At 52.9% G+C, this 24,677-nt stretch overlaps 3 protein-coding genes across 3 annotated transcripts; 1 reads left to right on the forward strand and 2 right to left on the reverse strand.

Annotated features, from left to right (window-relative positions):
- Nucleotides 1-16: 16 nt before the first annotated feature.
- Nucleotides 17-11,865, reverse strand: ETH_00010485 (ubiquitin-transferase domain-containing protein, putative; the record flags this gene model as incomplete). The annotated part of the gene is made up of 17 exons (XM_013376971.1): nucleotides 17-200; nucleotides 506-640; nucleotides 1,021-1,187; nucleotides 1,346-1,464; nucleotides 1,664-2,411; nucleotides 2,590-2,706; nucleotides 2,888-2,953; nucleotides 3,065-5,349; nucleotides 5,456-8,000; nucleotides 8,151-8,367; nucleotides 8,540-8,763; nucleotides 8,939-9,306; nucleotides 9,432-9,540; nucleotides 9,659-10,227; nucleotides 10,783-10,879; nucleotides 11,296-11,571; nucleotides 11,782-11,865. The coding sequence occupies 17 exons, from the start codon at nucleotides 11,863-11,865 to the stop codon at nucleotides 17-19; spliced, it is 8,310 nt and encodes a 2,769-aa protein (XP_013232425.1).
- A 4,247-nt stretch (nucleotides 11,866-16,112) lies between these two features.
- Nucleotides 16,113-18,183, reverse strand: ETH_00010490 (interferon gamma-inducible protein 30, putative; the record flags this gene model as incomplete). Its single annotated transcript, XM_013376972.1, has 6 exons — nucleotides 16,113-16,346; nucleotides 16,537-16,620; nucleotides 16,928-17,312; nucleotides 17,547-17,623; nucleotides 17,755-17,913; nucleotides 18,094-18,183. The coding sequence occupies 6 exons, from the start codon at nucleotides 18,181-18,183 to the stop codon at nucleotides 16,113-16,115; spliced, it is 1,029 nt and encodes a 342-aa protein (XP_013232426.1).
- Nucleotides 18,184-18,644: 461 nt separating this feature from the next.
- On the forward strand, nucleotides 18,645-19,355 carry ETH_00010495 (uncharacterized protein; the record flags this gene model as incomplete). Its single annotated transcript, XM_013376973.1, has 1 exon — nucleotides 18,645-19,355. One exon carries the CDS (start codon nucleotides 18,645-18,647, stop codon nucleotides 19,353-19,355), a length of 711 nt encoding a protein of 236 aa, XP_013232427.1.
- Between the last annotated feature and the right edge of the window lie 5,322 nt (nucleotides 19,356-24,677).

Consider the following 24,677-nt stretch of genomic DNA (forward strand, 5'->3'; position numbering starts at 1 on the left):
CTCGACAGGGACATCGTTACGACAATGTGAAGGCACCTTGTCCCTCCTCTAGGGCAAGGAGAAGCCGCTCTTTAAGGATTTGCTTAGAAGAGTAGTTGGGCAATTTTATGTAATTGCTGCAGGTCATCACACTCGGCAAAAGGCAATCGATGGCCCCACCGCCAGACGCCGGAGTCTTTCTGACGACCTTCATCAACGGACTGCGGCAGAATTAACAGAAAGAGTAACCAAAAGTAGAACCATGCAGGACTGTTCCTTCGGGTGTTTTCCTGAAGACTTGTGCACGTTGCATTACTGCCAACGAATCCATCAAGCAATCTTTCTAGTTTTCCAACCAGCTGAAACGCAGGCACTTTGAAGAGACAGCACGCGAGAGGCAAATGTGACTGAGAAACAGCAGCAATAGAGCGTTTGCTTGCAGCGCAGGAACGTAGTCAGCTATCTAACTGCCCATACAGCTAGAAAGAATGCCAGTGGTTAAGCCAGCTGAGAACAGTTGCCTCACCGAAACCCAGCGAATCCACCTGCTGGCAGAATTGTTGATCCCGTGACAAACTTGAGGAACGCCGCACGCTGTGAAGGGTTGAAGTCCACCAAAACCTCCAAGAAGTGCCCATACACAGCGCTCGATGTCGTAAATCTTGCGGGCAAACGCAACAAAAATAACTGAGCATGGAAAGAAGTCTGGCTTGCCACTTTGCACGGTATGGGCCTCAGTTTGAATTGCAAGCTATCTTTGGGTGCTACATATAATCCTTGCCCTGCTACCTGCGGTGCACAGAACCTTCATGTTCACTGTCTACTCTCCTCGACCTGTTTGCGTAACTTCCCAAGTTTTCCTTCTGTATAGCCTGCCGCGTGCCCGTCTACCCTCATCTCTGTCTGTCTGTTGCCTTTCTTTCTCTCATCGTTCCCTCCAGCTGCCCTCTGCCTGTCACTCTCAGTTTCTCACCCAGTGACACCCCTCCATGCATGTTTCTGCATCCACCACCTTTGCATCGATAACTTTTCAGCACTCACCCATGGTCCGGAGCAACATGTGCCCTAAGGTGGGACAGCGTCCAGAACCTATCCTGTCTCGTCCTCTCTCTGTCTCCGAACAGAACGGAAGAAACCTCCATCGGCAACAACGGCGAAAGTGCGAAGAGCGGGCAGAAAGAACCAAATCCCAGACGAAACGCAGACGCCTAAGCAGACAGTGGAAAAAAGGCAGACGCCTACAGCCGTAACCCTGGTAACATATTATGGATAAATAAGCCATTGCTTCCTTCATATGCGTACTCCGTCTGCCCAGTTGAAACTTGAATAAAAAAGCAAACAATTGCATGCACGCCGCACGGCGTACCTGCAGGAAGATGCCTTCACAAAGAAGCACGAAAGCCAAACGCTGGATGAAAAAGTCCAAAGAAGCGTTTGACACAAATATGTTTTCACCGCCTTCAACAAGGGGCCCCCCACCATCTTCTGAGGCACCAAAAGCAGCTGTAACAACTACAACAGCAACTAAACCAGCAATTCCTGCAGGACCTGCAGCAGCAACGCTTACTGGCACTTTACTCGTAGCCAACTCACATGACAGCAAAGCCACACAATCCAGTATCAAGCCCCACACACACTGCTACGTATTACCGCATGCCCATAGTGCCACTGCATCGCCACCTACGTGGAATCACAAACGAGCACGCCATATCCTTGACCTCATGTCCATCTGCGCGATGCTGGAGCATCTGCTGTAGAGACCTCCCCAGAGCTTCGTCAATTGCAGCAACAGCAGCAACAGCAGCAGCGGTCCCACCACAGTAGCAAATACCGAACCGTAGCCTCGCTGTCGCGGTTCCAGCTTCCACGTCTGCTGCCGCTGCTGCAGGACTCATGCAGCTGCAGGGCCTGAGCCGCTCCTGGTGCAGCCGAGGGCGAGCAACTGCCTCCCAAAAAAGCGTATGCAGCCCAATGTCAGTTGTGCTGCTGCGACCGTCTAGCAGGGCCTTTGCAGCCAACTGGCCCAACAGGCGGAAGTGACTAAATAGCTGGAGCTCCAGTGTGCCTCCTCCACTTGCAGAGACTGCTCTTGGGGACGGTGCTGCTGCTGTACAGGAGGGTTTCTGTTGGGAAAAACCAATCGTGCTTGCATTGCTGCTGGCGTTGCAAGTGTTGCTGAACGGCCCCGCATCTTCTTCCATATCCTCTGCCCCTTCAGAAGGAACACCTCTATCCGTCCTTCTTGTTGGAGCCCTGCTTCGCATCCTCTGCGGCTGTTGTTGCTGCACTAGAGGAGACACTCTTGGACGCCGCACCATGTCCAACGGGATGAGACACAAATCTGTCAAATACGCACGAGGAAACAGCCCCCCACCGCTGCTGCAGTTCAAGAACAGCTCAGGTTCCTTCCAAGTCAGCAGCGCCTCCAACACCTGCAGCAGCAGCAGCAATTCAGTCAGCAAGAGGGCCTTGCAAGTAATACTGCGGAGGTGGGGAGTAAGGCACCGTACTTAAGTGTCATCGCATGACCAAACTTTCCGTCCCCCAATTCAAAACCTTTAGCTATTAAAACTAGGTCCTTCATCTATATCTCGAGTGCTGGATATCCACCTCGGCATAAAATTCATTCGTTGGGCCTTGGCCCACTCCCTCTTCTCCGGCGAACTCCACCTCTAGCACAGGCTGCTCTTCACTACTGCGGCTGCTCGCCAGCAAATGGTCCATCACCTGCGGCAAAAGTAACAGCATTAGCCAACACTGTGCTGTTGCTACTGAAGCTGCGAAAGATCCGTCCCACTGATCCCTCGAAATGCAGGACTAGCATCCCCATTTACAACCAAACGCGAGAACAAGTATTCAGGTACAATCAAGGCACAGCATGGAACTAGAGCTAGAGTCTTGTGCTAACCTTCGCAGCACTCTCCACCAAGTGCGCGCGTGGCATCTTAACCTTTGTCCGAGGAAGAGATGCTCCCTAAATGCAAGCACAAACAAGGAGGCTGCAGCTGTTGTGTTTACTACTCAGCTGCTGCTTCCATTGCTGGCACTCCTCCTGCCTTTAGTTCTGATGCAGCTGTTCACCTACTCCTTCCAAATCTGCCAGTATTTCTTGCTCCCGTCTGTTACTACTGCCTCCAGATGCTGCTCCTTGCAGCTGCAGCACAGGCCGCAATCGCTGCAGTAGCAGAGCTTTGCTACTGCTAATGCCGGCAGTGGGTAGATTAAGCAACGGCTGCACGCTGCTGCTGCTGCTGCTGCTACCCTGTCGCTGGCCGAGCAGCAGCTCTGCCGCTTCCTTTAGCCGAACTTTGTAGATGAACTGGCCCCGCATGGCCCCTAGATGCTGCTGCAACAACAACAGCAGCCTCAGTTGGAGCGGAAACAAGAAGGGGCACGCAAAGACCAGTCTCCTTAGCCAGTAAGGAGTTCTGCTGCAGCTAGTCACAGCTGCAACAGGGTCTGCCAAAACTGCCCCCGCCTTCGCTGCAACGCTGCTCCAGCAAGATATTTCAGCTGCCGCAGCCGCTCCTGAGTCGCCGTTGCCGTTGCTGCTACATAAACCCAGAGGATGCTCCCGCAGAGCGCGCGCTGATGCAGCGGCTCCGAATTTTGTCGCTGCCGATGCCAATGGTGCTGGGTCGTCATTGTTACTCAGAGTAATGCTCCTGGCTACAGAAGCATACATGTGCAGCTGCGGCAACTGCTGCAGGAGATTATGCAAATACAGCAACAAAACAACGAAAGGCGCCGCCGCTGCAGCCGCCTCGTCAAACACGCTGGGAAGAAAAACGTTTCCTTCATATGCAGCAGGTGCAGCCGTCGGCCTAGGAATCGCCGGCTCTGTTCTTGCTACTGTTGCTGCTGACGCTTGGCCGGGTTTGTCTCTGCCAGTGCTGCTGCCGTGTCGCGTGACGGAAACCCCGGCGGAAGGGATGCCATAGAACAGTGGAGCCGCCTCATCTGATGCCGCATGCAGCAACAAATCGAGACGGTGCCAGCTGTTGCAATCACCACGTAAGTATGCTGCAGCTGCAGTCGTCTCCTTCTGGGTTCGAGAGACACACCATCCTGCCAGGTCCTCCAAATGTTGCTGCTCCTGGGGATTGCGTGGATGCTCTTTCGACTTCAAGCAGGGGACCTGGGGATCCTCCTGCTGCTGCTGTTGCTCTTCTTGCAGCTGCTGCAACAGACGCTCTGCACCTAATGCCGGATGGACGACGGAGGTGACAAGGGGTGTGCCCCGACCAAGCTTGAGGCCCTCTGCGCACAGTTCATTTGGACTGCTGCTGCTACCGCTGCTGTTTCGAGCCTTGGGTGTTGCCGGAAGCACCAAGTAGTCGACTGTGTGGGCCTTGTCCCAAAGAGAATTGCGCGACGGTGTTGCTTCTGCTGCCACTGCTGCTGCTGGGGCTGATTCTGCGGTCTCGTCAATCATGATGCAGAATCTGCCACTAACATCTACCTGAAGCGTCTCCCCACCAATGCTGCTACCCTGGGTGCAAGTGGGAGGAGCAGATATGGCGGTGCGAGGGTCCCCATCGGCTGTGGCTGCTGTTGTCTCAGTAGTAGCAGCTACAGTTATGGGTCTTCTCGTATTCGGAGTGCCTGACAGTGCCTCCACCTCGCCACGCTGCCGCGACAAGGCAGCGCTTCCGCGGCTGTTGGGGAGGAGATCAGCCAACAAGGCTGTGGAAAGCAGCATCTCAAAAGTGCTGCTGCCTCCTTGCAGCATCTGTTGAAGTCGACGATGCGCCACGCTGCTTGAGGCAGACAGCCAGCCATTGCCGCTACTACTGCTATCACGGAAGATACTGCCGCTGCTGCGCCTAGGCAGTGCAACACAACCTCCGTACAAATTGAGCGCCTCTATTACAGGCATCTGGGGCGGGACGGGTACGGAGTGTACGTACAGCTGAATAGCACCCACACTGGCTGCAGTAGGCTTGTTGCTGCTGCTAATGCTGCTCGGTGCAGCAGAGGCAGTCGCACTGGCGACTGCAGCTGCATCTTGCTGCTGCTGCTGCGCGCCACCACACTGTAGCCTTGGTGCGGCACGGTCCAGTGCTTCTGCTGTTGGTGCTGGGTCGGACGGAGTATCGGGCGTCTCTGCAGCACTGCAACGCAGTGAATCCTCACGCCCTTCTACGTTAGGTCCCGTGACACCCTCGTCTTCGCTTGTCCCACTACTGGTGCTGCTATTGCAGCTGCTGCTGTGGCTACTGCCCTCTCCCGATTCATCCCTTTCAAAAATCACCGCGCTTTCACTATCACTACTGCTGCTGCTATGGCTGCTGCTGCTACTACTACTGGGAATATCTTCTTCGCTGATGCCACCTCCATAACCTTGTTCGTCATCTCTTGCGCGCCTGCCTAAAAGGTCCAAGAAGCACACGAAATCGAGCAGCCGCATATGCTACAGCATTGGCAGCAAAAGCAAAAGCGGAAGCTACACTTGCTGCAGCAGAAGCCTTCTCACCTGCTTTGAGGTGACTGTCCACATCCATCGAATCACTGCTCGCTGAAGCGTCGTCTTCCTCCTCTTGACGCCGCTGCCGCAGTTGTCGTTGCTGGTGCCGTACCTGCTGTCGCTGCTGCGGTCGCTGTTGTACCTGCTGCTCCACTGCAACCTCATTCTCTGCTCCTCTCTGGCACGACCCCGATGCCCGCTGGCCTCGACGACCCCCTCTCGTCGAACTACTACTGCTGGTTTCATCTTGCTCCTGCTGGTGCAAGCCTTGCTCTGTTTGCAGCTCCTCTTCCACATCACGACTCTGGTGCTGCTGCCGCGCTTGCCGTTGCATTTGTTGCTGCCGTGTCTGCTCAGCAGTCTGTCTCATCTGCAGTGTCCGCCTTATTTCAGACTCCACGCGTGACAGCGGAGCCCTGCAGTCAACAACCAACGCGTTGTTGCTGCTGTTGCTGGCGCTGCCGGAGTATCTGTGGCCCCACGACAGCAGGTCACCCAAAATATTGCCTCTTTGATGCTGCAGTACCAATTGCTGAAGCTGCTGCATCGCCGTGAGCCCAGCACCACTACCGCTGCTGTTGCTGCTATAGCTACTCCGTTGTAGCGACCGCTGTGACGTCGTCGCAATGCTGTCTGAGCCGGCTCCCGATGGAACTGTCCCTCGCCCGCCGCGAGCCCTCTCCCCGTTGCTGCTGTCTCTTGCTGCTGCTTCAGGCCCGGACGCCGTAGAAGGGGGAGGCGCGTTGCTGTTGCTGCTCCCACTGCTCCCAGGCTGCCCTCGGCGTCTCTTGATCAAGCAACCACTGTTGTTCGCGCCTGTGGCGCTGCTGTTGCTGCCACGGTTAGTGTTGCTGTTACCGCTCTCGTTGCTGCCACTGCTCCTGTTGCGCATACTGTTGCTGTTGCTGCTGTTAATGTTGCTGCTGGCTATGCTGGCTTTTGCTCCCGGAGCCGCTGTCCCAGCTGCCTTTGACCGTGTGTTTCGACCGGCCCGCTGTGGAGTTGAAGATGTGCTGCCTTCCTTTCTTGTTGAGGTTACAGATCCCGCAAACCTATCCTGTGTTGCTGCTACTGCTGGTGTTGCTGCTGTGCCTTGCGCGGCATCAGCAATAGCCTGGGCAGGCGACCGACAGACTCCCACCGTACGACTGCGAAAGCGCCTCCTCGAAGGCCTCCCCGGTGTCTGTGGCTCTGCATTTGTCGTTTTTCCTTGACTTGCCCCTGATTCTGTTTCCCTTGCCTCCACCGTTGGTGTTGCAGGGGTTGATACTGCTGACAAATCTGGTGTTTTGGGCGCCTCTGCTGCACGCGGAGAAAAGGCAACACCAGGCGCTTGCTCGCTGCTGAGATCTCTTGCTACGAGGACGACGTCTCTTTGCAAGTCTTGCATAACTAAGAGGGGGTCGGGCTGCTGCAGCAGATGCTGCTGCAGCAACTGTTGCCGCATGAACTCTCCTGGGTGCTGAGGCAATTGCTGTTGTTGCAATTGATGGAACATTCGGAGACCCCTGGGCCCCGGTCGCTGGCGCTGTTGCAGCCCCGCTGTGCGATAACCTGACTGTCTTCCCGTCGATACAGCTGCTGAATTTGGCGTTGCTCCTGACAGTGGCCTCGGGGCTCGCAAGTGCGGGGGCAGCACGTCTCTTGCAGCTGCAGCAACGGCAGGCAGCTGCTGCTGCAGCACAGGGAACTGCTCCACTCTGCTCAAGCACTTTGCGGCTAGTGTCGCCAGCCGTATCAGCAAATTTGGGGACGCAGCAGACCAGTCAACTCCGTCTAAACAGGCTCCTGCGTTCAGCAGCTTCCGTTGCTGCAGCGGAGGAGGGTTCTCGGTGAGGGGGAAAAGAAAGGCACGCATGAACAGTAGTCCCCGTTGCTTTAGCTCCTGCTGCCTGCTGCAGCTGTCACTGTGGCAGGTACCTTTACAGCAGCAGCTGCTCCCGGTACTGCTGCTGCTGGCGATGCCCAGTAAGTAACAGCAGAGTGCCTCCGCAATGCGCGAATTGATAAGCTCGCATGCAGAAACACTTTGTGGGGCCTCCAAAAGCTTTCTCAGTTCCACCAGAGCCAGCCACTGCTCTTGTTGATCCTGTTGTTCTTGTCCCACAGAAGCGAGCCGCGACCCGTGGCTCAACAGTGACAGAGCTACGTGCTGCAGCCGCAGCTGCGCGCTACACGGAGGCGCAGCTCCGGCAGACTGCTGTAGCTGCAAATTCTGCTGGTGTAGCTCAAACATCAAGACACACGCTTTGCGGATATGCCTCAGCAAAGCAGCCAGATCCACACATGCAATAGGTTCACCTGCAGCTGCAGCAGCAGCAGCTGCACCCGCCCTGGTTGCAAAGCGGAAAGTTGCCGCCGCAGGTTCTACAGAGTTCTGCTTTTGGTGCCGTTCATCGCTGAAGCCACCGCGGCTGTTGATCCTTCTCGTGATAGTGCTGCTATCAAAATCTGCCTCTACACGATCCCGCACGCCTGCTACCTGAAGCGCTGCTGCAGCAGCAGCGCCGCGCTGCAGCAGCAGCTGCAGAATGAGACTCATAACCGCGAACTTCTGAAGCGCACAGAGAACAAAGACCACGAAATGCCGAAGCGCTTTGAAAGCAGCAGCTGGAATACCGGTTGCCACTGGCGAGACAGTAACAGCGAACTAAGCAGCAACAAAGTGATAGCAGTACTAAGAGCTGCACTACAAGCAGCATACCACTGCACCTGGCAGCCCCCTGTGAAGCGCATGCGCGCATATTTCTCCAAGAGTTTTGCAGTCAAGGTGATCCAGCAACTGCTGCTGCAGCAGTTGCTGGTTGCTGCTGGCTTTCGCCGCAGTGTATGCCGCAGCTAGTAGCAGTTGTAGCACGAAGCGGCAGAGATCTCGTGTCACAGATGACTCCAGTAGAGGCAGCATCGGGGATGCAAAAGTCCTGAGCAGTCCACAAACCACACTTCCCTTCAGCTACGGTTCCTGTTCTCTGCTGCTGATTTGTTGTGTTCTCCCATGGCCCCGTCAGTGCGAATAGCCTCACGCATCAAGTGCAAGTGCCCCATAAGCTTCCACTAGAGATGTCTAACCCTCTATCCAGAGCACTGGCTTACTCAAGCGCCCGACCAAGAAGCTCTGGTGACTCTGCAAAGACAGAAACGCGTTTTGCATCAACTGTTAGTACATCCGCTGCTGCTGCTGCTTCTGCTCCAGCCGCCTCAGTTTGTTGCCGCTGCAGCACTTCCTGCCACAGAGGCAGCTGGAAATGCACAGCTGGGAGCAGAGATACCCCATACGCTGCAACACCCTCCAGCAGCAGCATTTCCTGCTTCCTCACCTGCATTTCAAGTACATTACATAATCTCTTTAAAGCCTGATATATGAGCCGTAGGCCCCTGGCCCTGTTTCCTTCAGCGACAGCTGCAAGATTAACTGGATCATCCGCATTAGGACACTTATTTAATAGCACTTAAAAAGCGCGGAGCGGTGATGGCGTAGGGTTGGAGGCTGACGAGTTTAGCAATTGCCTCTTGAAAGTTCGCAGTTTGCTTTTGCTGACGCAGCAACTCTGCTGCGATTGTGTCGGAGTAAGCGGCGAACACAGACAGCACGTAAAGCGCGTCCTGAAGCATCAGTTGCTGTTGCCACGCAAGGGCGCCACTGCTGCTTTCAGCAACTGTACGGGCGACCAGCTGCTGCAGAGCAACTGCTGCTTCTGTGCCAAATGCAGCCAATTCGGAAGACAGTAGCTCCATATGATCTGCGTAGGCTTTCTGACAGACTGAAAGCCACTCAGCATCCTCCTGTTGCTGCTGACCTTCCTGCTGCTGCTGCGACGAATGCGGTTTCCCGCTGTCCTCCCCACCTGCTGTCGCTGCCGCTGCGCAGCAACACGCATCTGCCGCTAAGAAGACATGATTGTCACAGCATGTACAGCCAAATCCACGAGCAGCAGCAGCGAGGTCACCACCCTCCACCACAACAGCGGCAGCGCGCGCAACTCACCTCGTACAGCAGCTAATTCTAGGCCAGCAACTGCAGCAGCAGATGCTGCTGCTGCAGTGTTGACACAGACAAAAATACTTAGCGTTGAGCGCCAGCTCTGGCATGCTCCCTGCAGCAGGCAAAATGAGACGAGAAGCGCTGGTCAACGTGCTCCAGCAACCAACCGAAGTAGCAGCAGAGAAAACACAGCGAGCAGCCACGCAGCAGCAACAGTAGCCTAGACAGACCTGCAACAGGGCCTCATCCTTGTAGGTAAGGAGGGAGGAGAAAAAGGGAAGCGTTGGATTTATGAGACTGCGGTACTCGTCGAGCTGCTCCAAAAGCTCCCGCTGCTGCTGCTTCTCCAGCTGCAGCTGCTGTCGCAGGTGTTCTCGCAAAGCCACCAACTTGCTGCGGCTGCTGCTGCTCCTAGCTCCAGCTCCTACGCCGGCGTCACTGCCCTCCTTTCGCCCAGATGTACCAGTGGACGGAGCGAATTCGGTCGCTCCTCGCTGCTCCTGTGGCAAACAAGTGAGGTTATGTCGTCTTGCTGCAGTCTCTGCGGCTGCCGCAGCGACAGCTTTTTCCGTTGCTGCCGCAGCAGCAGCCAACGCCTTCGCCGCCGCCCGTACGGCCTTGCGCTGTATATCCAGCTGAAAAAAGTCAAGGATTGGCAGCATAGCGGCAGCAGCGCCGGAAAGAAGGGCCAACAGAGGTTGCTCCTCCACAACCCGACAGATTATCAACAAAAATCTCTCGCCTGTGTCAATATACTGAAGATGTGACAGCTGGTGTTTCAGCGCTTCCATGTAGTCAGCTGAGCATACAATAAAGTTCAAAAGTCAGGTAAGCAAGCGGCACAATCTCTTATTGTCGTCCGCGCACCACAATGCCGGCTGATGTATCGAAGGGATCTTGCCGCAGCAGATATAACGTCGTGCTTTGCATATTGCAACGAAACAGAAGAATCAAGATAGTTGACGAGAAAGCAGAGCTGGACGGCGGAGGCTACACAGCTGCAGACTGGACAGTATGTCAGAAGCATGTAGAACGGTACGCAAAATGCCAAGGAAACAGGTCTCTAAGAACGTCAGGCGAAAAACACAGGCAATGTCATACGGCAACAGAAAAAATTGACCCTAGGAACAACCAGCAATGGCGGACCACAAAATAAAAAGCGTCGCATTGAACGGACACGAATACTGCAAAAAGCGCACCGGTGCAAACGGGGGAACAAAACAAGGAACCTCAGAGGTAGAGAAACGGAGACCAATTGAACTAATATATGGGGAACAACAGCGAGGCGAGCACAGAAAACTGGAGCATCAGAAACGGGGCACGAAAATACAGTCTCGTTGCAGCATCGCCTCACGCGTTCTTGCCAAGATAGCAGCCGTCTGAACAGGGAGAACATCGAGTAGTAAGTAAACGCAAGAACCGATCAGCAGGTCCCTCTGCGTCCCCAATCCCTGCGCATGCAGCACGGACGTAGTCCTAATGCCCCTGTTGCAGCGAGCACCTTTCTACAGTAACTGCCCCTTGTGAGCGAGTCTTAGCAGTCCCAGAGGGCTGCATTTATTATTACATATATACTTGAAGCGAACTGACTACCGATGAACAAGGAATGTCAAGGAAAAGACGCAAAGCGGTAGTCCGCATAGCACAGACAACTGCAACAAAGCAGCGGCAGAAGCACACGAAGTCAAGTAATCAGACGCAGTGCCATAATGTCCACGCAGAACGAAGAAAAACACCCATGAAGAAAGTGTACAGTAGGAGCACTGACCAGATACGAGATGCAAGGACAAACGAACACATATACACCAAAAAAAAAGATGGAAGAACACGGCTACACACAAACACAAGGCGACGCCAGCTCGCTCACTTGCTCATCCGTCCCACCAGACAGCTCTCTCGCTAGCTGCTCATCAAGAGCCTCTTGAGATGCCGTTGCTGCTGGATTGGCAACGTCGGGATCCATCTGTGAAGACCCTTCTAAAGTGCCTGTTTGGCCACAGCCCGCAGCAGCAGCTGCAGCATCTGGTGCTCTGCCTTGCAGCAGCTGGAACAGAGCATGCAAAACCCGCTGCAGCGGGAAGGTCCCCAAGTGCTCATCAGTCGCGAAGGACAGCCACTGCTGCAGCTCGGTCAAGCAAGCCAACTGAAACGCACACAGGCACAGCCTGACTGCCGTGGCTCGTACTTCTGGTGCAACTTCTAGACGCAATGCACCTTCGGTCCATGTTGCACATGCGCAGAGAAGACACGGGAGTGCACTGGAACGCCGCTGACGCGTGTATTCTTACGGCTTCTGCTGCTGCTTCTGCCGCTCTTGAAATTGCTGTTGCAGCTTCAAATGAACAGAACGTACCTGCTGGGCTTCGCTGGGGTGGGAAAGCAGCTGCAGCACTTGCTGCCACTGCCTTTCATCGCCATCCTGACCATGCGACAGCATTTTCGTTGCTGCCACTGCAGCTGCTGCCGCAGCTGCCGCTGCTGCTGCTGCAGCGAGCGAGTAGACAGCCAGGCAAGCTCAATAGGCAATCAATCCCCCACGCTGTTGCTGACACTGCTGCACTTGATGATAGGATCGGTGCTGCTGCTCCTGCAGTTGCTGCAGTTGTCCCCACAAGGAGCAGCCAAGCGGACTGCAGCTCCGCTGATGCTGCTCCTGCTGCTGCAGAGTTGCTTTCCTGCTTGGCGCAGACTCAGATGACACTGCAGAGCCTACTGCAGCTGCTGAGGATGTAGCAGCTGCTACTGCAGCAGCTGCCTACTCTGGTTTTGTTGCCACGTTGACTGTTCCCCCCAGGGGTAGAGCCTACAGCAGCAGCGGCAGCAGCTGCTGCTGTTTCTGCGACTGCAACGAGGTCTCTAGTGAAACAGAGGCCTTTGAAATAAATGGTCTACGCTGAGCAGCTGCAGTGGCTGCCAACAGCACGGTTGCTGCTGCGAGGCGGCTATGCAGCAGCAGCAGCAGCAGCGTCTTCTGAGGAAGCTGCTACTGTCAACGAAGTGTAAGTACACTTAAGATGCGAGTGCTACCCATTCAAAAGTGGTGCTGTTGTGCCAAAGGAGCACCAACAGCAGGAAAGAAAACAAAGCAGCGATGCGCGATTGCACGACTGCTGCGGCTGTTGCAGCAACAGCAGCCGTACCTGCAGTTGCAGCTGGCGAGTACCACGCTCCAGCTTCTCTAAAGGCATCGCTTGCTGCCTCGTTTGTTTTACTCAGTTCTTGTTGCTGCTGGTAAGAAGGTGGAGATGGGACGGAAGAGAGTGTGCTTTGAGTGTAAACAGAGGCGGCAACAACAGCAGCTGCAGCAATCTCAAGACGAGCAGCCTGTCTTGACTGCGTTGTTTATGCGGTTTCTGTGGGCGGGCACAAGTAATTCAACGCACAGAGGAGGATAAGAAGATATATTTGCTGGGGTTTCACGAAATATGCACCGAAACCCGATGCAGTTCACGCTCCCTGAACCTCGCTCACCTGTTAGGTTTGATATGTTTGTAAGCGCATCTGCAAGGGCCTTCTAGGTTTTATTCGTATTTCAGCTCTCTGGCATACTAAGTTCAGTACAGGCTGCTTTAAGCGCCGTAGGAAGAGGACTGTTTCAGCCACTGACTACTTACCAGCAAGCGCAATACGTAGAGCAACACCTAAGGAACGATCTCCCCAGCGGTGGCGCTACTTACAGAAGCATCAGTAAGTGCTGCAGTAGAATTACCGTCGTCTACTCCAGTAACGCTTGTTGCGTCATTAAGATAGCCATTTTAGATTATTCGGACGATTTGAAGGCTGTTGTGAAGGGGAGCCGCAAAATCACCAGAAAGCACACCATTAATGGCGACACCGTGCTACTACAAACCATACTGGAAATAACTCAGGTCACTGTTAGTCATCTCAGACAGTATGAGCCCCTGGGCCGTGCGGAGCAGCATAGAGCTTCAAGTGCCCAGGAGACATCATGACGTGGTGCGAATGTAGGCGCACTACAACGCTACACGTAGTGTATGGCTAGAGTATCTAATGGACAGATCTACTGTATGACTTGAGGGTGTTTATAGGACAGTATAGTAACCAGACAAGCACTAATAGAGTCACTAAAGCCTTGCAAGGCTCAAGCGCCCCTCACTTGGCCCTACAACAATGTTAAACGCAATGACAGCCAGAACTGTAACAGTGAACAAGCCCTCAGACTGGGTGAAAATGGAAGTTGTTGGTAAGTCGTTGTTAAGCCTACTGTAACCGGGCAATATCTCACATACATTGGCTCAAGTAGCGCTTAACAGGGAGCAGATAAGACTTCATGTGGTATTCTGAGAGTCTTCCCAGTGAGGTAAGGTTGATTGAAGCCACTCTGTGTAGTGCTTCAGGGAGAGACACATAAATGGCGTCCAGAACCTGCACAAATAGGTGCCTAAAGCGTTTAAGTCGGCTGGTAGTGATGCCCAAGGACAAGGTGAAGCCTCGAAACCGCTTGTAGCACGCTCGCTGATGTTGGCACAGTTCCATGCGTTGTTCAGTATCCCAAACATCCCGAATATACGGGATGTACTAGCGAGATTTGACTAGCTTCTCTTTACTCTTCCGGACGAATCATCCGCTCCGAGCATCCTTGTGCATAGATCGTTGTACGGTGTTACCCTAGCACCACAGGCGCCACTAAAAATCTGTTTTGTTTCTTTAAATGCCAAAACAGATTTGACGCTATTGTTGTCCACTTCAGAACTTGGCCTCCCCAGCTCCCCCCAGTACGGTCTCTAGTGCTGAAGGGTGTTGTGGTCTGTTTTTGTTTCAGACTAGTTGTGAGGTTACCAGCTAAATCTTGCGCAGCGTGACTTGAGAGTATCTCGTATACACTCCAATGGCTAGAAAAGCGCCGTCATAAACGAACAGCCTTGAGGGGCTGGGGTTCCATTCACCCAGCGGCCACAAAGCTAGAGGCAGCGATGCACAGTTAAAGACGCCTTGAGAGGCTCAAAATAGGTTTAATTCATAAGCTGACGCTGTCCAGGGAACGTTTCAGATAAATTGGTCCGTGGCGTAACCGTTTATGTGGCCAAACTAGCTCCAGGTACAGGCGCTTTGATGGTTCCCCACAGCGCTGGGTATCGACTGCCTGTCCAGTCAGATTCAGCAGATCCCGCCAAGCAGTCGCACCTACTATGTGTGTCGAACGGAGCGCCATCAGTACTCATTGTGTGCACCAAATGTGAATTCAGTCCCTCTTGAGGGCAAGATATCCTAGCACGAATGCCCATGGCGGAGGCTAAGCACTGAGCTCCTCTGCTTTCTCTTCCCAGGGTGCCTGTGACTCGGCCCTAGTTGCCTACGATTTTTCGCAATGTTCCGTACAAAGATCGTGGTATTAAGGGCCTCATATGGCAGTGCAGTGTAGCTTCTCCGTCACAGAAAGCGCGTCCTGACCAACTTCCGAAGCAACTGCACTGGCAGTATTAACACCAAAAGTCCCATCGGCTCGCCGACTCCCTAAGGAGCGCAACCCCAGACGTTCCGCCCACCTACAACTCAACTGCACCAACATGTCCAGCAAGACCTCTTGACACATGTGGCGCAGGTGAAGCGGCAAATGAAAAGGCCTAAAGTGTGAGCAGCAAAACGAGAGTAGCCAAAGTTCCACGCGCTGCTCTCGTCCCCCCGAACTCTAGCAAAGTTGAAGAAGTAAACGAACGCACAACGTAAAACCGACACGAAAACAGGTCCCCTACGTTCCACTTCCACAAACAGGAGCTGATGCTGTTGGTGCCCTGCTCGCTATTGGAGATGCAGGTGCGGAGGCAACTGAATTCGCTTCTTTTCCGCAATTTCGGCAGCTGTTGCAGCGTCGGCTGTCACTACTGAGCAACTCACGCTAATGGAAAAACGCTGCAGCGGATGCGTCACTTCTCATCTGCGCCTGTCTTGGGCTTGCAGACAAGGAAAGGAGTGCGGCAGGCCAAGCGCCACAGCCGCGCGTACACTTCCAGACAGGTAACCAAACAAAAATGAACTAGCTGCACACCGGGAATAAATGGGATAGGAAGAGACTCAACACTTCTTGTGGAATGCACGTAGACCAGGATTCCACCGGGCCGTGAATGGCCAAGGGCTGGTGGCAGAAGAGTAGTCAACTGTGCACTCCCGCAGCTTCAATGCTCCAGCAGCAGCGCTACAGGCTTTGCCCCCAGAAACTCAAATAGTTTCCTGTAGGCGGACCTTCAGCGCCTGGGCAGGGGGACGCCCTCGTAAAAAAAACCAGGTTGCGAAAAACCATAAGGCAACGCCGTAGCACAACTGCTCAGTCGTGATGCAGCGGCACGAGCAGCCAAACACCCGCCGCTGCTATTGCTACGGGCTGGTGGAGCCACAGGCAACGATTTAGCAGCAAGTTGCTCGGAGGGGCTCACATGCGAGATACAAAAGAAACCAATAGAACTGGCACAAAGTAACAGATAAGGACCATCTCTGACTGAAGTGCGGCTGAAGGCTTACACAATCCATTCCCTCCCCTGTATTCCTCTGAGGCATGGACAGTCAGAAATGACCGAGATATGCGCCGTTCACACCCGGCAGCAGGCCTGAGGTTCGGCACGGGGGGTATGTACGACTGTTGTGCGTACAGCTAAATCTTCATTAGTTTACTGCAAGCATTCATTTCCAAGCCATAACAATATATGCCTTTCATGCAAAAGGCTTCCACTAAACTTCATCTTGAGAGAAAATCCGGTACATGTCAGTCACCACCAAACTCCCTCCTCCCCTCTGCTGTACTTCCTCTGTCATCTGTTGCCCCTGCACTTGTTGCTGTTGCAGTGACTCCTGTTCCCGCTGTCTGTCGCAGCCCTCTTTCCCCGCACAGTAAGCTTTCAAGCTCTCCTCCTTGCCAGCTGAGGATGTGCATATGGCGCAGCGGAGGTCCTTCTCTCCCACTGCCTGGGGCCACAGTTGCACCGCAACCAGAAAAGGCAAACAAGGGAAAATGGCTCTACACGCCACTACGTAGACGAAAATTTCCCGCATATGTATGTTCGACGTTACAAACGCCAGCGCTCTTGAGGAATTGATTATCTGAACCTTCGCTGTAATTGCAAACAGCAGTAAGTGGGGCGAAGACGAAGCTCACCGAGTGCTGTCGGTCCACTGTTATCCAGGGCACGTGGTCGTGCTCAGGAGTTTGCTCGGCCATGAGGTGTTGCAACCGTTCTCCCTACAAGCAGAGCTCAATGAAACGGTAACGTGACTAAACGTATACCCAAAGTGAAGCTACTAAGCAAGGCCTTTATGCGTGTGAGATCGAGCTTTACAGAAACAGCTCACGACACTTGCATTGCATTGAAAGTTCACAGCTCCAAAGTAAGGCTGAGATGGGGATGCACGATTCCCACAGGGGCTTTGGCGGCACATTAAGCATGCTCATCTCCGCATGACTTGTTATTAAGGACCGCTACTGAGTCTTACGATACTGGCTTAGAACAATTTAGAATTGAAGTATACCGTTGGCAGTTAAAGCTTACTGCTGGGGACAGGCTGCAGACAAGAATTTCAAAGATTAGCATATTCGCGCGTGTGCTTGGAAGGTCAACTTTACACATGACCCAAGAATTCCGGCCCCCTGTTGCCGCTGCTGCAGCTGCAGCAGTTACTTCTGCAGAGGACACTGCAGCATCGTTGGCTGCCTTTGCTGCTGCCATTGCCGCAGCTGCAGCTTCCCTGGCTGCAGGCCCCACGTCGCCGTGCCTCTCCGCCTCAGCTGCTGCTTTTGCTGCAGCAAGAGCTCGACGTGCTTCAGCAATGGCCAGCTGGCTGGCTGCGATAGCCTTAGCAATGTGCGCCTCAGCCTTGATCAGGCTAGCCGCATCCAGCTGACTCTTGTTTACGCAGTCGAGCCACGGGGCCCACCTACACACAGTGTGCACACACGGGAACTTGAGCTCTGGGCAAAAGCTATGGAGGACAGTGAACAGCAACCTCCTCATAAAGGCGAGTATAGAAGTGATACTTGGAAGTTGTTAGATGCCCCTCCATCAAACTCGGATTGTGGAAATTACAAGGACTCTAGAATCAAAAGTGCCGAGAGGCTGGCATTTTTCCATTATTGATTGTGATCGTGTCAAGACGTTCAGCGAAACTCACACGTCGATTTGAGCCTCCTTCATAAGCGCCAGACCGCAGGCCTCCACTCTGTTTAAGTAGCATTCCTCAGGTCCGTGCTGTAGGAAAGGGAAAACACCGTAAAGAACGGAAGAGAGGCTTAATGACTACCAAATGTCTGCGGAGCTCTCAAATCTTAGAACGTCAGCTGTTCCCGGAAGCCTAGACGTGTAAATAAGTCGAATCCCACCTGACATTCGTATTGGTAATGCCCTGTTTCTGTCAGTGTCTCCTTCGTGTTGCCGTAGGGGACTGGGTGTATCGCTACCTTGGCAAGTTGCAGCTCCTTCGCATGCTGAGCTGCATCCTGCAATTGCTCGGTAATGAACAGCTGGCTGGCTGGGCACCTCTGCAGCACACAATAGAACGAATCCTTCACAATTCTGTGGACCTTGAATTGACAGAAGTGGGCCCGAGACGCACACCATGATCGTGACCGCTGGTGTACGCTGCAGGCGGCAGGTGCAAGGAGGGAAGTGGTGGCTTTTCGGCGCAGAAAATTTGTGTTTTGGTTCATCTGTTAGCTCACGCTTTCATAATAAATGCCAATATCCACGCCGAATGCTGGGTGTAGAGTCGACAATAGGCCCAACACAAGTTTCACTCCGAGCCTTCCCATAGTGAAGAAGGAAGAAACGAACAGGAAGCGACAACAAAGGCCAAAATAAAGTCTACTGTGAGTTTTCTGCGTGTGTCCGTGCCAAATCCTTGCAAGGAGAAAATACACTTTGTGGTTACCCGCCTACAATTGTGGATGGAAGCAACATGAACAGAATGAGCATGGTGGAGCGCATGCTTGTTCAAGGTACAGTTCGGAGGGCTCCCCTCTATCAGCGGGTGTTGATGGGATATAGTCCAATATTGGCTTAATGCTGTGACTGAATTACTATCCACTGAGCTGATGAAACACGAAAACAGAACGACGGGTTGCTTTTTCCGCCGGGCTGTCTCTGTGGCTCCGTTCTGGTGTAAACGGCAGCCTCTAGCGCTATTCTCGTCTGAATACCGCGTCTTTCTCGCTTTCTTCCTCCTTGACTTTCATCGCGATATCCTAAATCACTGCTTTTCATAGCAGCTTCAATGAGGCACGAATCGCAGGAAGTACGAACCGCGTTTGGCGGACGGCGGCTCGCTCGTTTTCTGGCTTCCCTTTTCTTCGTGGTAGTCTTTTTAGGCTGCACTTGTGCAGATTCTACTATTGGCGCTGCTCAGGGTCCTTCAAACCTCGCAGAAAAAGGCCATTACAGCCCCTTAGGGGCTCCGTCAGATTACAGTGCGTACCAGCTTGGCGACGGAACGCTTACTTACCCGGCAGGCGAATACGATGAAGACTTCGTCACACTTCCCGAGCGTCCACATGATCCCATGCATAGGGCTCCCCAGCAGGAGCAGGTGAAGGTGGAGCGCCACGTAGTCTTTGTGGCCGAGGGACGACCCCAGGTGCCTGTAGTGAAGGGCCGTGGATTTTTCATATTGGGCTTGATCATGCTCGCGATGTGCCTCTCCGCGATTCACAGCGATCCTCGTGCTAGGAATGCAGGCTTTTTGGAGGGTGTTTCGATGAACGCGCGAAACTTAGTGGCCTTCAGGGATCTCGCCCGCAGCCTGTTTGTGGTTCTAACGGCGATTACTTCCCCGTTATTTATTGCTTGGGGAGCCAAGCGCCTCATCAAGACCCTCCCGGCCTACGTTAAATGGGCCAAAGACAACGATGAATTTGGCCTAGGGTACATGGCACTGATGTTTCTTTTTATCTGGATGTTCTTTTTCGATTCAAAGCCACAAGCGTAGGCTTGTCTTTTTCCGCTGCTGTTACATTCTTCTATTTAGGGTTGTTGTGTCTAGTATTGTGCTTATTCTTAATCCCAGACAGTTCTTCTCTCCATCCCCATGCGTTCTCACCGTTTGGTTTCGTGCCTCCCAGCTAACGTTTCGGAAAACGCCACAGCGAGGAAGGTGTGAAGTGGGAAAATGACAGGGCATCACCAAAAGGACGTTTCGTATCAGCTGCTGCTCTGCGTTGCGTTTGTCCCCTTGTCATCTTAAGGCGTATGGAGATCGCTTGTATGCATAAAGAAATGGGCACTGATGCGTGCAGAATTGCGTGCAAGTGCTTGTAAGTGTTATGCAGATGCGAATGTACACTGTTAGCTGCAGTGCTGTGTTCAACTGCTACTACGTTGCGGCTGAGTGGACGCAGTTAAAAACACACCCGAAAGTCACAGCTGGTTTAGATTACGAGAAAAGCAGCTGCGAAGGAATCGCAAGAGCGACTTCAGACCAGCAGCGATAAGCCTGCAAATGAACTCCAAGGGCTTTTTGAGGCGAAGGCACAGAAGCGACCGTGCAGGAGCTGCCCCCACAGTAACTTTTGTTGCTACAGTGTTATTTTCTGTTGAATGCAGCTTATGCTAATAGCACTCTCCACCCTCTGGGGCGTGCTCCATTCAGAATTGAATACTCTTCCTTCACGTTCGCCTTTATAGTTTAGGGGAAATCTTAGGCCGAACAACCATTAGAACTTGCCTTCGATGGCGTCTTTGCAGGGCCGGCTTTTCACGGATAAACAGCAGGGTTGTATTAGTTCTGCTGCGACTCATTCCAGATGTACTGGTTTGAATGTTGACCTGTCCGACTTGTGACTACTGCTTCCCGATATTGCTAAGTGCGTTTGAGGTGAACACATGGCGTCTCACCACAGCTCGAGTTTAAGGTTCAGTGGCAAAGAAATAAGGTTAGCGGAGATGCTCTTCTTTGGCTGCCAGAGAAGGGCGAAGGAGGAAGGGCAGCAGGCGTGGCCGTACCTTCTGGCTGGTGAACGCTGGGGCTGGGAGTGAAACAGAAACCCGGTGGCTTGTGATCGAGTTCTTGAAACAGAATGGCGTATGAGAAGCTTGAGAACGGGGGAGCTTTGAGGTAGATGTACTGGGTCGGAAGCGCGGGGAAATGCACAAAAGCAGCGGTGACAGCGGCAGAGCAAAAAGAACGGACTGCAGTGCAGAGGAAGACGGGCAGATAGCTGGGCAAACAAGCACCCTAAGACTCACGGGTGACGAGAGGCCTCACAATGTAATCACCGCGTAGGCAGCTCGTTGCTTCAGGCCCAAACAGGTGTACTCAGAATGCAAAGCAATTAATGAATTCATGATTTCAGTATATTGTGGTGTGGGAAATTCCGGGCACTAGCAACTTCGCCTTCTCGGAGCTCATTTCTGAACCTCGCATGCTCGTGATGTCGATAGGATGTGCTAGAATCGGCATGTGCTGCCTAACGAAGCCGCCCGTCTCTTGAAGAGACCGACAAAACTCGGCGTTTAGCACCGTGGTGACGACGGCTGGCGTTAAGAAGGTGTGTTCGGCAGTTCGCGGCAGGTGGGCGGCTGCCGTTGCAACCTTTCGGGGTAATGTTGTAGCGCGGCGCTCGCCCAAAATGGGGCGCACAGCTCATCCACGCCCTGACTAGAAGAGAAGAGCGGGCATCTATTGGATCCCGTTGGAATTTCGGGAGGGCAGGCACCAAGCGCTCTCTATCGTCAGCGCTGCTGCTCACGGGTTATATTTGTATAGATTCCGTGAGCTTGCCTATCAGCAGCGTAGGATATTTCGGGTAGACTGCGGCAACTGTGGAGTATGATAGCTACCTGAGGCACCGAGGAAAACCCATGTGGTAAGGTACAAACTTGTGTTGTTGGCTTTGGGGTAAGAGAACATCACTTCACTGACTTTTACTGACAATGAAAACACCGAACAGAGCTGCGTTATTCTCCAGAGAAACGACGATCAGCAAGAAGGCTCTTCTGCTTAAAACTCGCCCCTTCACAGTAGGGGTGCGAAAAGTGGTAGGTGCCGAGATGTTGACGCCCCATAGAGGAAACAGGAGGCGGAACCTTAACGGAAAAGCAACAGAGCAGCCAAGTCAAATAAAACTTCCCACGTGAGAGAGGGGCCCTACAAGAAGAGCTCAACTTCACGCCAATTCGTGGGCCTGCTACGTAACAACACGTGAGCTTCTCGCCTCCTTGATTCTCTGTAGTGGCCCACCCAGCTCTACTGAAGGCCTGTACTGCAAAATGTGATGCAGACATCGTACGACCCGTACTACATTGCTGTAGATACCACTAGACACAGCACACGGAGCACATGGAAAGAACTGCAATAAGTCTTAGCTGAAAAGGGCTTCCCCAAGACGATGCCAGCAGCGTATTCCCACGAACGGACTCTCAAAGAAACGGTAATAACTACCGGTAACATAAGCAGCGAGGGGAATGAGGGGCGCCGCCACGACCTCGAAGGTCGACTTTAGCCAAAGAGCGAACTTATCGTTTGAGCGCCTTAAGCTGTCCGTGGTCTAATCAATAAGCAGGGTAAGCGACCTACGCTACTAGGTCTCGCCAAAATGGCCAACGCCTCTAACTCTCCGCACCAACTTCCTGATAGCTTGCGTTGGCCTAAAGAAATGCGTCATTTCATCGGGGATATCGCCTGGCGAACTGTTGCCACACAAGAAGCTCACTTTGGATACATACGCACGCTTTTATTATCACACTATTTTGTAGGTCTGTTTAAGTGATAACGGCCACGCGCAAGGAGAGGGACCTAGCTCTTCTCTCAATGTAAGAGCCGCAGCTATACAGTAAGTGGCGATTGATTGAAGGGTATCCACCTTTTAGACTGCAGCATTGAACGCTGTTACCTTGGCCAATCACACCGTTTTGGTAGTCGCCCTTATCCAAAGGCATTTAACTACTGGAGTACATAATATGTCGGATTACTCCTCGAATACTGCAGGGTGATGAAAACATTGAAACACCTTATGCTGCACTCCCGCGAGTCTCTTTACATTGTGCAACAAGATTGCACTTTCCCCACAAGTCGGATGAGCCTAGCACCAAAAGGTGTGATGCGCAGCACCACAGTGTTGCGCACAAAAGCCCTCTAGAAGGATAAAGTGCACTTCAAAATACTTCATGTGAGGGAACTCCGTATTTATAACAGGGCAGGCTCAGATCACTCTGTATATAGGCCAGCGGCTGAAGCTGACAGCTTCACTGATGCTGTCAGCATCCTTCTAAAAAAGCCTTTTGTTCAGGAAAAACTATGCCTTCTGCTTTTTATGCATGTTTTTGTACCGTTTCTGAATAAGTGCACCTTATGTAGCGTGTATGTAAAACTGTGCTGGAGGCAAGCTGGGCTTAGCCGTCTACAACTTGAAGCTTCCCCGAGGATCTCCTTTTTTCTAGTTTTCTATGCTCTGAAACAGAGTGAAACAAACTGTGTGAGCTCTGACATCTGTAACACTGCGTTCAACAGAGTCCACCTGTAATGCGCGTATGCAACACGAGAGCGATAATCGAACGAGAAGCAACACCTTGTGGTATTTCCAGCTTAGGAGTGCTCAGTTGCGCACGGGAGACGATGGTTCGTGCTGCCATTGCAGCAGACTACCGAGAAAGAGCATGCCTTCACAGAATGGCCCTCTTGAGACACATGCTGCAGAACCGGCACCTTAGTTGAACCACGTGAAGGACACCGTCCGGTGGAAGCAAGAGGCGGAGGGCCTACAGGATCACATGGTGCGAATGAAACTGACAAAACAGGCTCCAGCCACCCTGCAGCCAGTCGTACGTGAGGAAGGTAACGATGCGGGAATCCTTTTTAGGTTAGTTGAAAAAGGAGCTACGAAACTAGGCCTGAGCCAAATCTTTTGGGGAGACAAGCTACCGAGGCGTTTGTAAGATGATCTAATGCAATTGATGTAGTTCGCCAGCGGACTCACTGCTGCTCATAGCTAGCTGGCTCTCATAGCTAGTTGGCTCTATCTCTTGCCTAACTGATCTGATGTAATACTAATATTGCATTACATCATGTTATTTCCACCGGATAAGTCACTATAGGCACACTAGCGGCTCACTGGGGAGCCATTGTAGTGCCTGTGCACTACGCCTGTAATGCGCAGGCAGTACATTCGGGTTCGCAGCTAGCCAGCCCGGTTAGCTAGCTGGTGATCGATGAGCGATCAGAAAGCAGGACGAGCGCAGACGTTTCGCACAAATAACTAATTATGGCAAATAATTAGAAATGTGGCATGTTTAAACTAGAAGCGTTTACAAAAGCCCTAAGATTGGGGCAGGCGCTAACGCCGGCACCGCTGCGGGGCACTGCCCCAACCGGACCACAGAGGCAAGAACTGAGGGTGCGGCACTTAGGAAAACTGGATCGAGGACTTGAAAGATGATTACTTTTATTAATAATTTGGTGCCGTTTATGAGAAATGTGTCGAATGTATATGATTTGTCAGAAGGGCGCCCTATTCGTGGGTCAGGTAGTAACGTAGTAGCATCAGATAACGCTGTCTACAATACTTAGCCTATCAGGAGACGGGTGCTGATTTAACGGACTGAACAGGCTCAAGACAAGACGAACTCCAGCTTTTTTGCAATTCCAATTGCTCGGCACTTATCCGCCATGTCGTAGCAAAGCGCTCGCAGAGGCCGCATCAAGTGTACTTTCCTAACACTGCGAAGATACTGAGATACCGGGTAGAACTGGGAACAGCTGAGCTAGTTGAACACTGGCTAAATGTGCCACTCCAGCTGTGCAAGGCTCCAACCATAGCCCCTTCTGACGATTTAAACGACTGGAGAGACCAAGCGACAGAAGCTGCAGTGTAGTGCACAGGCACTACAATAGGGCTTGCTGGTGACCTATAGAAGATAGCCAGCTAGCGACCTACAAGGGGTCGCAACATTGGAGGAAGACAGGACCCTCTTACTAGGATCAAAGTAAGGCAATTTGTCCGCGAATTAACATGCATACGCTAGAGGTGCCTGAAAATGCGTGGAGGCTGGCGCTGGCGATAGCGCCGGCACCAGTGCAGGCCTCCTCCCCACAGGGCCTAGGAGGCGAGCACCCCGAGTGGGGCGAATTGAAAGACAACAGATTTTGGAAACTTAAGAATAACTCTATTTCGCTATATATAAGCTACTGTTTCAAGGAAATGGGGCAACGTTAGGTGCCGATCATAGGCCCTGCTCTAGGGGCAGGTAGCAGCGTAGTCGCAGCAGTAGGCGCTGTGCACTACACGCAGCCCTGGAAGGCCCATAGGTAGCTAAA

This window comes from Eimeria tenella, genomic scaffold, assembly GCF_000499545.2.
Source record: "Eimeria tenella Houghton genomic scaffold, Eth_scaff43, whole genome shotgun sequence".
NCBI classification, from domain to species: domain Eukaryota; phylum Apicomplexa; class Conoidasida; order Eucoccidiorida; family Eimeriidae; genus Eimeria; species Eimeria tenella.